This window comes from Primulina huaijiensis, chromosome 2 (assembly GCF_012295235.1).
Source record: "Primulina huaijiensis isolate GDHJ02 chromosome 2, ASM1229523v2, whole genome shotgun sequence".
Taxonomy (NCBI): domain Eukaryota; kingdom Viridiplantae; phylum Streptophyta; class Magnoliopsida; order Lamiales; family Gesneriaceae; genus Primulina; species Primulina huaijiensis.
Genome location: NC_133307.1, coordinates 25,516,300 through 25,530,350, shown reverse-complemented (window position 1 = coordinate 25,530,350; position 14,051 = coordinate 25,516,300). Strand labels below are relative to the sequence as shown.

General features: G+C 31.6%; 2 protein-coding genes across 2 annotated transcripts; one reads left to right on the top strand and one right to left on the bottom strand.

Annotated features, from left to right (window-relative positions):
* Positions 1–7,023: 7,023 nt before the first annotated feature.
* On the top strand, positions 7,024–7,727 carry LOC140957889 (uncharacterized). Its single transcript, XM_073415308.1, has 2 exons — positions 7,024–7,237; positions 7,282–7,727. Exons 1-2 carry the CDS (start codon positions 7,024–7,026, stop codon positions 7,725–7,727), a joined length of 660 nt encoding a protein of 219 aa, XP_073271409.1.
* Positions 7,728–8,125: 398 nt separating this feature from the next.
* Positions 8,126–9,714, bottom strand: LOC140970968 (aspartic proteinase PCS1-like). Its single transcript, XM_073432988.1, has one exon. The coding sequence runs from the start codon at positions 9,617–9,619 to the stop codon at positions 8,264–8,266; it is 1,356 nt and encodes a 451-aa protein (XP_073289089.1). The 5' UTR covers positions 9,620–9,714; the 3' UTR covers positions 8,126–8,263.
* Positions 9,715–14,051: the final 4,337 nt, after the last annotated feature.

Here is a 14,051-nt window from a genome sequence, read left to right as displayed (position 1 = left end):
ATAGTACTTGCCGTTCGGGCTACCTTGCCAATATTTAATATCTGCACCTCCCCGCCGGTTCATAGGAATGTCAATTTGGCTTCAGTTTCATGCTCCGAGAAAATCTGCCGGATGATAGATTCATACCAATAGCCATCAGGCGAAATTATAAGAGCAGCCACTTTAAGATTACCATCGGTGATAGTGTTCAACCGACTTTCGAAAGCAGGAAGACCCCGAATCCATGGATCCGACTTAGCCGAAATATTCTGTCCATCCCCCACTCTCCAATACAGTCCCTTACTAAGCAACTCTAGGAGACCGCTAGACAAAAGGATTAGAACCCAAGTCGGTTGTCATGATAATATCTAATTATTTAAACTATCTAGCTTTAAGGACACAATTGCTTAGCCAAGAGTGTTTTGTAGAAAGTAAATAGATTTCGAAAACCAAATCCCACCAATACACTTTGATTTGCAAAGTTCATTCCAAATCAACCAATGGATACCTTTTTTATCCTTGTTATTATACCATCAGATTGAGCACAATTTGTTCAATCTCCTGACACGCGGAAACTGGTAGCTTGAAGCATGACATAGCGTACAACGCTGATTTGATAAGAAATTCCCGTCCACACTGAGAGAAAATTTTGGTGTTCCAATCCTGAATTTTTTTACAAATTCGCTCACGTATATAAGCAATTCGTCGGAGCCGACCACATTTCTTGTTCTTCTAATAAATATATATTCGTATGTATTTATATTTTCTTCTATTGCTATTAATATTTTATCTCTAATTGATTTCTTCTCATCTATATATCGGCTAACATTATTAGAACAGATTTCTTATTTCCCAAACATTTTACCGTTTGTGCTTGTGTTTCAGAGATGACTACTAAATTGGATATTTCAACACCACTAGTGATTGTTCCTATTGTTAGGGCGTCGGTCCCACCAGTAAATGTTCACGCTTGTATAGTGCCGGTTAACCATGCCGATAAACTGCATAAATTCGATTTTTCGAATTTCAAGATATGATAACAAAAGATGTTCTTTTAGCTAACTATCTTGAATTTGACAAGATTCCTACTGGAAATGCTTCTAAACCCGCTGAGGACGAGGGAGATATTCAATATGCTAGTGCTCTTACCATTCTGATTTTTTATATAGAAATTACATCATGAATGGCTTGGTCTACTCAGTTGTACAATATTTACATTGACAAAAGAATAGCTAAGGAGTTATGAGAGACTTTAGACCGGAAATATAAGTTTGAGGATGCCGGAGCCAAGAAATTCATTGTTGGCCGATTCTTGGATAATAAGATGGTGGACTCCAAGGCCATGATCAATCAAGTTCAAGAGCTCCAAATCATATTACACGAGATTCATACTGAAGGTATGTGTTTAGTGAATATTTCCAAGTTGCAACTATCTATTATTGAAAAATTATCTGAAACATAAACGAAAGGAAAAGAATGTGCAAGAACTTGTTGTCAAACTTCGCATTGAATAAGACAACATGAGTTCAGAGAAAATATTTTTAATCTTGATATGGCTAAAACCAATGTGGTCTAGAATAGTCATAACTTGAAAGCCAATAAAATCATTAGGCCATTTGGTAGATGTTCCAAGTTGGGACCCAAGAAAGATATTTTCAAGAGAAAATTCTCTGGAAAATGCTACAATTGTGGCGATCTGGGTCGTAAAACTTCAGAATGCAAGAAATCGAAGAAAAAATAATGAGAAATATGATGGAAGCCATATCTCAATAGGTTTCTAATATAAAACTATGTTTCGTTGTTCTTGAAATAAACTTGGTTGGTTCAAACCCAAGAGAGTAGTTGATTAATATTGATGTCAATTGCTACTTGTGTTCCGATAAGGAGATGTTTCCAAATATCGATGAATCTAAAAACGGTGAAAAACTGTTCATGGGGAATTCGGCTACATCTGATATCAAGGGTCACGGGAAGGTGAACCTGAAGATGACTTATGTGAAAGAGTTGAATCTCAACAATGTGTTGTATGTGCTTGAAATTCGAAAGAATTTGGTGTCCGATACATTTTTTGAATAAGCATGGTTTTCATATGTATTTTTAGTCGGATAAAGTTGTATTGTCTAAATGTGAAATGTTTGTTGTCAAAAGATATGTAAGTGACGAGCTTTTCAAACTCAATGTAAAGGTTATTAAGCCACATATGAATATATAAATTAATGTTTCTGCTTAATTACTTGCTCGAGTCTTCTAATTTGTTACATGATAGACTATGACATTAATTATGATATTATTTGTAGATTAATTAACTTAAAAACATTCCTACATTTCAAATCGAAAAAAAAACACAAATTCGAGATGTGTTGAGGCAAACTGACAAGATCATCTTTCTAAACTATTGAAAAAATAATAAACCTCTTGATTTAACTTACACTAATATATGTGATTTAAAAATAGTGTAAACACGTTATGATATGTGCTAAGTCCGTTCTACTTTTTTCTGTATTATGCGTGGTTTGGTAGCATATAATGTGCCGTCGATTGTTTTATTATTTTTGTTCACCACTAATCTTGTATAGTATTATTATTATTTGATGAGTTAGTTGATGTAAATGTATTATGTGATTATGCATAGTTATTTTTTTTTCAAATGCTTCTTTCTCTTCCTGTAGTTTGGAAAGGAGAAGTCACTGTTGGACTATCCGGAGGTAAAAGCCGAGTTTCTCTCCTTTTTACAGTGCCTAAACGATTTAATCAGCAAAAGCAAGGCAATTGAGATAGCAATGGCGAAAGAAATCGAAAATGAGATTCAGCTTGTTCAAGATGAACTGTCGAAAAATTGATCGAGCACAAGAACATTGCACGTATGATAATGGTTAGTTTGATGTGCTATACCGTCACAAGAATAGATCCAAGTGCGAGCATTTATCCCGACACGTAGCATGAAATTTTCCCTCGTTTCATTTGGCGAACTTTTTCTGAATTTGTATATTCATCAATAATAATTTTGTCGCAATCGCAAAACAATCGACAATACATTAGGACCACTGTGTTAAATCATTTTCTGGCGACAAATCTTCCACTATCAAATTTAAGTATTATCATAATATGTTAAAGTTATTATAAAATATGTAGTAAAAATTCATAATTAATGGTAACCCAGGATATAAAAAAGGGGAAGTTGGTGAAAAATCCCCAATCAAAACATTTCTTTGGGTTCACTCCTTACCCACAAAATTGTGGTACTATGTCATATAAATTGTGGTACACTTCATGTAGAAATGTGGTACACTTCATGTGAAAATGTGGTACTAAAAAAGTATCCAGGGACTGAACACAAAAAAAAATGACGGCTGGAGACTGAAGGCCAATTTCCCGTATAAAAAAAGATGTTAGGTTGCTTTTGCAAGAGTCGACTAATAATTGTACGTTTACCAACCATGCAGGCGCGCTGTGCTGGCTGGCTCAACTTGCTATTCATCATTATGTATATTTGGGGAGCAAAAAACAATTATTTCATATATAATTAGGCTTTATCTACATTTTGAATTTCGTAAAATGTGTGATTTGGTTTTTTTAAACCATGATATATTTGAAATATTGAAGATTGTACATGGGATATGTTATTGGAGATATGATGAACTGAAAAATCAGGGTTCATTAATTTTAAATAAATACAAAAATTCGTTTTTTTTTTTTTGGAAGGAAAAAAAACTCCAAAATATGAAAGACACGTCTCGGTGACAGCTGTTTAATTTTCAAAGCTCGAAAACTCTTTTTTGAAATGTTTTGATCTCAAATCCCTAATCATAAATTTATTTATCACTTTGCTTTTGGCCAATGGCCACTCGTCCACAGGACCACAACTTAAATTAACAATTTCTTTCATCATATTCAACTTTGGTCTCGTTTTCCTTTTCGTTTTGAGTGGGGTGGAGTTTATTATGGATCTCGAATCTTACATGTTCACTTTAAATTTAAGATATTGCTATCAAATGAACTATTTAAATTATAAATTATTTGTTTTTTTTGAACTATGATATTGTTTGTATTGTAATTGAACAAATTTGATAAAATAAAAAATATATGTAAGATCGATCGCTTGTAGATTTATTAAAAACTATAGTTGATGGCAACAGTATAATTTAAATATTTTAAATTGTATATCAATTCAAACATCATGTTTCGATTGCTCTAACTAGTAAAGAATATTATTATACCCAACAATTTCGCTCTCGATAATTGCACTTTTTGCAATCAATGATAATTGAACGCGTGATATTGACTATGTTATCAATTGTAAGACCGAACGTTTCGCTTTACCAAACGTTATAACGGGTGGTAACAATGTAACTCAAATCTTTTAAACTGTACAATTCAAGAACCACGTTTCGATTGTTCTAACCAACAAAAACAATTATTATATCCAACAATATATTAAACACCATTGTTTACATACAACACATAAAATCTAATTAAATCTCATCTATAATTGTTTGCCCTCATTGTGTATTGGAGCTGAAAGATCGAACTATAACAAAATATTTTGAAATGTTAGTGACTAAATATATAGTTATTCAATATCATGGATTTGCATTATAAAATATTAATTAACTGTTAATAAACTTATGTATAAAATATTTAATATTTTTATCAATGATGGCTAAAATATACGTGTTAGTTAAAATCCAACTGCCCTTTAATTAAAAGGCTGGCATGTAAGCAAATTATGGATTCTTTTGTCACCACCAACTCCACCACAAAAACATACATTATTAAAAATGACAAGTAGTTTTATTAATTTTTTTTAATTGAAGATTTTGACAATTTATCTTTTTTTTCCCTTATCAAATTTCTAAACCATGTACATAATTTAATTTAATTTATAGATGCGTTTAAGGACAATTACAACCTTTTTATGGAGCCACGTGTCGTATTAAAAGTTAATTAATCGATTATTAATCATCCGTAATTCGTGGGGTGTTGGGATATGTAAATTATGGTACGAATGGTATTTATTGCTCCAAAAGGTGAAATCGCTCACCTTAGGCGCTCCTCACCCCTGTTCGACAGAATTGTGAGAAGAGATAAATCATGATGACTCAGCCAATCAACAACAGCTAAACCTTATGATACGTCGCGCACAATCATGGTATTTATTGTTGTAATTTGGAAGGAAGCAAGCAAATAGTAAAGACCAGATTTTTATTTATTTCTACATGTGATACTCTGAACACGGAAAAAGTGACTTCAATTCCATATTTATTTATGTTTATCCATTGCAACACTCCAACCAACATTATTCAAGAGCGCTTTTATGAGATCATTTTTTATATTATATTTTTTAATTAAAAATTTAATAAAATATAATAGTTATGAAATTTTAATATCTGAAAAACCAATGAATCAGAAGTGAAAACATACCATCTCTAGTAAATGATTTCATAAAAATTATGGAAAACATTAATGATGAGGTTTAGAAGTGTTTGCAATTTCTGGAAATGATTTTATAAAAATTCCGATTTTTAGAAGTCGCAAACATCGACTTAACAATAGACAGATCACAATTACAATTTCCAACAAAAAAAAATGTAGATATGAAGTTCATCGTGAGAATGAAAAAGATATAAATATATGTTAATATATAGCACATTAAAAATGGCTAAAGATTTGGATATCATCCAAACTAATTTAAAAAGTGAAGACCATAATTTTCCCTAGATACCCACGAGTTTAACTATAATATATGTAATAGAAGTTCTCCATTGAAAGAAAAGCAACAATATAATTTTTTTTATGAACAAAATAAAAGATTTGTATATATGTCGACTAGGTCAATTTAGGTAATTGGAGTTGGTTCAAACTCAAATCTCCCTCTAATCATCAACCACTGTTAACTTTTTTTCACAAAAGAACAATATCTAATTAATCCTTTCATTAATTCATATCTAAACCCCGAAAGTTATTAGTGGTGGATGGCTCAACTTGTATAATTGAATTAAATTAATTAAAATGTCATACATTTATTATTTGTGCAATTAAAATTTCACTTATATTTTAAACACCGCGTGCTGCATATATATATTATATTATATACTATGTTGAATGGAGACTCAACCGAAAAGTGATATATATTTAATTGTGACCGACCACGTCAACGTGTTGGTAGAGGATAATAAATTTTATTTTCGCGTGGACCCATTCATTCTTTTCTTTTTTCTTCTTCTTTATATTTATATTTATGTTTATATTATATATATATGAACATCAGTGTGGTTAATTAGAGGTTAATGAAGTCTTTGGATAAAAACGCACTCAAACAAATCTAGTTGTTTTTAAGTGTTTTTATTAAAAACAAAAAAAAACAAAAGTTCTTTTAAAGTAAGGATAAATGTTAAAAAATAATTTTGTTTTTAGTTTAAAATATAATTAAAGACAAAAGACCAAACGATAGAAATTTTAGCTTCCAAAATGTTTTTTAAAACTATTTTTGAAGGTGTTTTGTCTATTAAAAAAAAAAAAGCTTTTTTAATCCATTGACTGCTCCAACCATACGAGCAGGAACAAGTTCACCCGACATATCAAGACAAACAGAGAAACAGCTGCATCTGCTAATTAATTAAATTGCCAGTGATGTTACATCTTTACCGTGTTTATATATTTTAATAAATTGGTCAAAGAAACTAGATTAAATTTTCGTGAAACAATCACAAAAATCGGTTTATTTCGTGTTTCAATATGTATCCTAGGCCATGTTTAAGACAGATAAAGTATTGTTTCATTTAAGACAGAAAAAGTATTGTTTCATAGGCTTGAAAATTTAATATTAAGAATATAACATATTCATTTAAAAGTTAAACTGGAAAAACTATAATAAGCAGTTTCGTCACTTAGACGTTTTTGATGTATTTGTGTCAGTTTAATTGGGATACTTCAAGTCATGCCCTATTCTCTTGTCCGGCTGTGAAATCTTGTTAGAAAAGAAGCTGGTTTTCGTCTTTTCTTAAGCAGTTTCGCCACTTAGACGTTTTTGATATATTTCTAGGGATGAAGGAGAAGCTGAGTAAACCTGATTTCGAACTGTTTATCATGCGTACTTGGGCCACTTGGAATGAGAGGCTTCGCGATCTTCTTGAATGTAATGGCAAGGCTCGAGAATTGGATGCTGATTGGTGTGAAAATCTGCTCGGGAAATTCCGTGCTGCACGTAATTCTGTTATGAGCGGCACAGAGTCAACTTTGATCAGCTCTCAAGCACTTGGTCTGCCCCGTTAGTTCACCAATTCAGGTTGGATGTGGATGCAGCTTATAAAGAGGGATATCCTAGTTGTGCAGTTGGTGGTGTGATTCGTGATCATGAAGGACAACCGATTTTGGCTTTCGGAGAATTGATTGACAAGGCCCAATCTGTTACAATGGCCGAGCTTCTTGCCATCCAGGTTGGCTTGAAGGTCGCTAGGCAGCACAACATTCAGATTTATCAAATCACCTCGGACTCTCTTCTTGCAGTGCAACCAGTTACAAGGTCAGAAGAGGATCTTAGTTATGTGGGTTCAATTGCTACAGATATTAGCATACTTATAGAGGCACTCGAGAGCCCACATCTTATTCATGTTAGGAGATCGGCTAACCGGGTGGCTCACTCGGTTGCTGCTTTTGCTTTTTCATCCTCCTCTCATTTTGTTTGGGAGCATGGATCTTTTCCTTTGTGGTTGATTAAACTTGTAATTGCGGACCTATCTTATTCTTAATAAATTACAAGATTTCAGTTGTAAAAAAAAAAAGTTAAACTGGAAAAACTATAATAAGCCATGCAACAACTTAAAAGTTTTAGATTGAAAAAATTTTAGACATATTTTTTAATTATGCACCACTTACATATATCATCGTCGTCAAAATCTTACAAATTTGGATTGACAAAAACATATACTTCAAATTCACTCTTCCATATTTAAATAATATTTCATGTTAATTTACTCAATAATAAAACAATTAAAATCCATTTTTATTTATTTAACTAATATATAAATAAATAGTTTATGCGATTTCATATATTGTTTTATTAATAATAATAAAAATATAATTCAAATATATCACTCTAAATACAATTTAATTCCTAGTTTTTTTAAAAAATAAAAACAAATTAGGGTTCACGAATTCATCATCATCAAAATTTAAAAACAATACTGAAATCACATGTAACATTGTGTACATCCTTAATATTTACTATCGACCACCCTATGAACAAAAAAAAAAGTACTATATTAAATTAAAAAACATATATATCTCAAATTCCAGCCCGGCGGCAATCAGCTACTCCAAACCCAACTCGTTTTCTGATGAGATCGAATTCCACCCAATGATTTTGCTGATGAAAATTACCAATGATATTACTAGCAACACCGAGCGATTCCGACCGTCCGATCCCCACGCAGTGGATCCCATCTCCCACGTCATCCAATATCCTCTCCTTATTGGTCAAAATCTCCAGTCCATTATCAAATTCAAAACTCATGTCGCCTATCAGCCGTCCGATCTCCACCGGATTGCCATCAAAGCACATGTCCAACGAACCCCCATACACGTACCCCTTCTTCAATTTTGGACCCGCCAGCCTCACAACATGTTCCCTCACTTTGGAATACGCAGCTTCCACCAGAAAGGTGTACTGGGTGCCGGAATCGATCATCGTCTGGCCAGAACCTCCGGCATCTGGCCGGAAAACTGTACTCGAGATGTTCAGCCTTGTCCCGCCGATTTTAATACCCGTCATCGGGATAGTGTAGGCTAAGGGGTCGAAGTTGGGCATTTCATGGCTTCTTGGGAAGGCCAAGAGATTAACATATTGAAATTTCCGAGAATTCGGGTTTCTGCCTAGATAAAACGTGCCTGCTGGATTTGTTTTGGTGTTCCCTTGTCGAGTGGGTACGCAATAAGAAAATCTCGGGACCTTGGCTTGAGAAGCGAATGACAATCTCCCAAGATTCATTCCCAAGATGCCTTCGGCATCAGCGGAATCTGTTGTGCACCCTAGGATCAAAGGAGGGGTGACCCGGGAGCGAGAAAAGGTGAACTTTTCCCTGACGAGATTTCCCTCCGCCAAAGTCCCGTCGGCGTAGAAGTAAGAGTAGTGGCACAGACGGTTCTGATCGCACGAAGTGGGGAGGGTGAAGTCGGGGATTCGAGGCTTGCAGAGAGGGTGTGTGCAAGGGAGAACAGAGAAAGTTGAAGAAAGAGAGGGGTCGAAAGAAGAGGACGGAGGCCGCGGCGGAGGCGGCGCTTTGGGGGACTTCTTGTGACACTGAATCCAAGAAAGCTGGCTGCCGGTGTCGATAACCACCTGCTGAACCTGGGGTGGGGTCCCAATAGGAAGAGAAACGATCAGAGCCATTGAGTACTTAAACGACGACGTGTACTCGTAATTAAACGGTGACGATGAAGCCGCGTCCTTCTTCTGTGTGCCGGCGGTTTCATTAGACGAATACATAAGAGAAGATAAATTTTTTTCCTTGGAAACGGAGTTTCTGGACATGGGAGCCGAAGTTAAAGGGAAAGACACAGAAATCATCCTCTTTTGTACAGTGACATGGAAGAAACTGAAAAAGATGAAGATAATCAGGAAGATGAAGCTGCGGGATGCCATTTTTCTACAATTGCAGAGAGTTTTTGAAATTTGAACAAGAGAGTGGAGTTTGTGAACACTATCTGTGGAAGTACAGAGAACTTATTAGATTTTGTTTGTTATTTATACTGCGGATTCCAATATATTAATTGGATATAGTGAGTGATAGTGTCCACGTACAATTTTTTTTTTTTGGGAAAAAAGATATTTGTCTAGCAATTTATTTTTCTTATGTTACATAGAAATATTTATTATTATTATTATTATTATTATTATAATATACAGCTGTATGGTGGCGATATTTATCAAAAACACTACTCCAGTAGCGATGAGGAATTGAAATGTACCTAATTAGAAGTGAGAGGACATGAAAAAATAAATGGAAGGGAAGAACGCGGTTTTACAGCTCGAGCAGTTGCATCTAATGATGGATGGATGGATGCAGTTTAATTACCTTCTACTGCACTGTAGTCCATGCTACTAAATAGCCCAATTACTCTCATACTACATCCATCTCCCTTATCGTTTCCTTGTACCATTTTGTCTTTCACCGTATAATCTTGAAACAACTTGATAGTGCATGTTATTCGCTCCGAGCATTACTAAGAAACATTGATATTATAAACATTTTATATATAATGGGGTTTCGTTGATTTTCATTTATTGAAAATTTTGCTTTTTGGAAACTGAAAATCTAAAAGTGATTAAAAAACGACAAGAAATCCCACACAGCCCGGCCCCCATCTTCCGATTTGGGTTTTTCCGTGACAGCTAGCTAGTGCTTGATTTTTAACATGTTTAGAGGCAAACATATAATAGCCCCCCCTTTTTCTTTTTTTCCTTTTTTCTTTCGTTGTTTCCAAAATTTAATTACCAATCACAACTCACATAGTATGTTAATTTTCGTGTATAAATTTATTAGACTAAACTGGAATTTATATTATATGTTCCTCTTGTGTTTATTCTGATGACTACAAGTTGGTTAAGTTTGTCATTATTATTAAAATAACAATCAGTAAAGTTAAGGGTGTTCAAAATTTCGTTTAAATCGAAAATTTGAAAATTTAAACTTAAAGATCAGACTCGGAAAACGAATTTTTTAATTTGAATATAAATAAATGTTAAAATCCAAGTTGACGTGGTTTGTTTTCAGATTACTAAAAATGTTAAAATCGAAGTTGACATTGTTTGATTTCAGATTACTAAAAAAAATAGAAATTTAATTAGATTAATAATTTTATTTATATTTTTATATAGATTGTATATTTTATGAAATAATATTTAACATGTTAAAATAATTTTTGTTAATATTTAGTGGATTGTTATTTATTTAATATATTTATATTTTATATTATAGTTTTTATTAAAATATTAACCAAAAATATAATATATTCTATTTTAAAATATATTTTAATAACTAATTTAAATAAACGAAACTGAATCGTTTTGATAAAAAATCGAACCTAACCAAAGAAAAGTGTTTCGAATATCATACTATATATTTTTAAAATCGAAAAAACCGAATTCCGAACAAATCCGAACTGATTCTTAGCTTATTGATAGAATATACAAAATAAATAAATTCCGTAGGGATATTAAATTTAAATTATATATTTATACACTAATAATTAGACGGGTCACATAGCAAAATATTTTATAAAAAAGAGGATGACAAATCACCATCGATCTCTCTTTTGGTGGCTTCAAGAACGCGCACTTGTCTAAATGTAGAGTTTTATTCTGTTCATATCAGCTTTAATTTGCTTTCAGTCCTGGGACCGTTTTCAGCCAACGAGCTTTCGAAGAAGTTGCGAGACAATGATCCTACTAATAATAAATCATAAATTAATAGGTCTATCGAAAGTCGATTTCACAAATTTTTAATTGGAAGATGAGTTAATGTTAATATTTACGATAAAAAATAAAAATTTTGACATAAAAATAATATTTTTTTTATGGATGATCCACATAAAAAATCCGCATCACAAAATTGATCAATCAGACCGTTCTACTAGAGTTTTTATAATAATAAAACACTTAATTTTATGAGTAAATCAATTCGTCCTAATTACTTTCTAATTATTTACGATTTCTTATATTGTCTAGTTTTTATATTTAGTATTTTTTTATTGATATATTCATATTAATCAAGTCTGGAAAAATGTAAAACTGTTTTTTTGAATAAAATAAACAAGAGTAAAATACGATGTTGTTCATATATTTTACTTTTCTAATAATTTCCTTCATATATATAAAAATTACAAATCTACAATATTTTGGAACAAATATAGTAGTTAACACCATCAAAATACACTAAATCTATATGTATATCTCCTTCGACCTCCTCAATATTAGGGGTTCGGTTGGACAAGAATTTTAAAAAAAAATTAGTTTTTATAAATTTAAAAAACTTAAAGTATATGTTTGAACAAGATTTTTGTAAAACATTTTTGAAAAATATTTTTATTTTTCAAGTAAAGTTTTTTAAAAGACGAATTGATATATGTTTTTATAATCGAAAGCAATAATGGAAAACAAAACACACTATTTTTCAATTTTAAAATATTATTATAAAGTAATTGTTCAAACGTATATTTATCCTTATAACAACTTAAAAGCAATTTTATAAAAATGTTTTATAAGTACTTGTTCAAACGGAACTTTTCTAGACCCACTTTTGTGGCATGTTAGACAAGATTACCGTCCAAAACTATAAAATTATAACTTTTAAGTGGTATTTTTTAAATTTAATAATATGACTTTTATTCTCTGAAATATATATTTGGTTAGACCCAACTAAATCAAATGTCCGATATTTTTTTATGCATACGATTTTATATTCATAAAGCATTTTGATTTGCTCATGCAACATCACACTAAATTCCACAGAATTTGTGTATGATGTTAATTGTTTTTTTTTAAAAAATTAATTGGTCGATGGTTGGACGGGTGGCACATTAACATTAGTTCCATCACCCACTGCCTCATATTTCCAAAGATTTTTTAGAATATATTTAATTATTGATACGTAAAAATTTTATCAGTTATGATAAAATCTAGGAATTGGGAGGTTTATTTATTTAATATGTTATAGCTCGTGGTATAATATATTTTTTTTATAAGCACGACCAACAATGGTATTTGATTTTTACAATCAAACAATAAATAAACTATATATATAATGTGTGATAGCACAATTAATTAATAGTAGGTATTTTATGAGATGATATCACGAATCTTTATATATGATACTGTTTAAATTTGTTCATATTTACAATAAAAGTAATTTATTCATAAAAAATAATATTTTTCATGGATGACCAAAATAAGATATTCATTTTATAAAATTGACCCATAAAAACGTCTCACATGAGTTTTTTGTGATTAATTAATCTAAAGTCCATTGATTCTCTAATTAATTTGTTTGTAATCATTTCGATTGATTTGTCATTTTATCTCGTATCTTATTGTAAAAGCAACATCCTTTTTGTTAAATACTGCTTATCCCAAGGATTGATGATAAGATTTATCAAGGATGTGATTAAATCAGTGTTTATATTGAGTATTACGTCATCCATGATGCGGTTAAATCTAGCTAATCGCATAAATCATAACTGTTGAATAATAATATCAAAATATAAACGATTTTCACTTTTCGTTACCAGTAATTATGTCATCGAAATATTAAATGATCATCTCTGCTCCATATATTTTTTTACACGAGGAAAATAATAATAATTATAATAACCAATTATTTATTTTATTTTTAAAAAAAATATGACGAACAAATTCGAAATTCGTGAAATGAATTAAATGTGTGTCGTCAGCGTGTTTGCGTGTTTGGCCCAATTAATATTCGAAAAATAAATATAATGTTATTCGTTCGATAAAAATATTAAATAATTTAAACTGAAGTCAGTAATTAGAGTCGAATAATTATATATATAGAAGATAAGACATTTGTATTACGGTGAAAGTTTAAACACTTCAATATTCATAACATCAAATCGAGAGATCCCGAGTTATAGTATTAGAAAGCCACGAGAAAATATTTCCATCTAGCGTTATAAATTCGAAGAATCTGTTAAGCGCTATACGAACTAACAAACGAGCCACACCGATTCGTTTTATGTGTTGTATTTTCACCTATTGTAGATGATTTACCGATAATTATCATATACTACATCATAAACACACATCTACTCTATCTATATAAATAGATGTAATAATGTTGTTGGTTATCATTCCACATTTAGTAAGTTAATTAATATCATGAGTTGGAATTAGCTGTATGGAAAATTATATTTGCTCATTTTAATAAAAACCATTTACTTTTATTTAATAAGATATGATATTGTTGTATCGATGACATATTATTGAGTATGGACTTCCACGCAGTAGCCCATTCCATTTCATTTTCCCAAGCCCCACACAAAAAATGTATCATCATATA

Coding starts and splice junctions, on each gene's coding strand:
- LOC140957889 (XM_073415308.1), top strand. CDS start 7,024: ATGAAGGAGAAGCTGAGTAAACCTGATTTCGAACTGTTTATCATGCGT. Junction 7,238..7,281: donor GATCAGCTCTCAAGCACTTG/GTCTGCCCCGTT, acceptor ATGTGGATGCAG/CTTATAAAGAGGGATATCCT.
- LOC140970968 (XM_073432988.1), bottom strand. CDS start 9,619: ATGGCATCCCGCAGCTTCATCTTCCTGATTATCTTCATCTTTTTCAGT.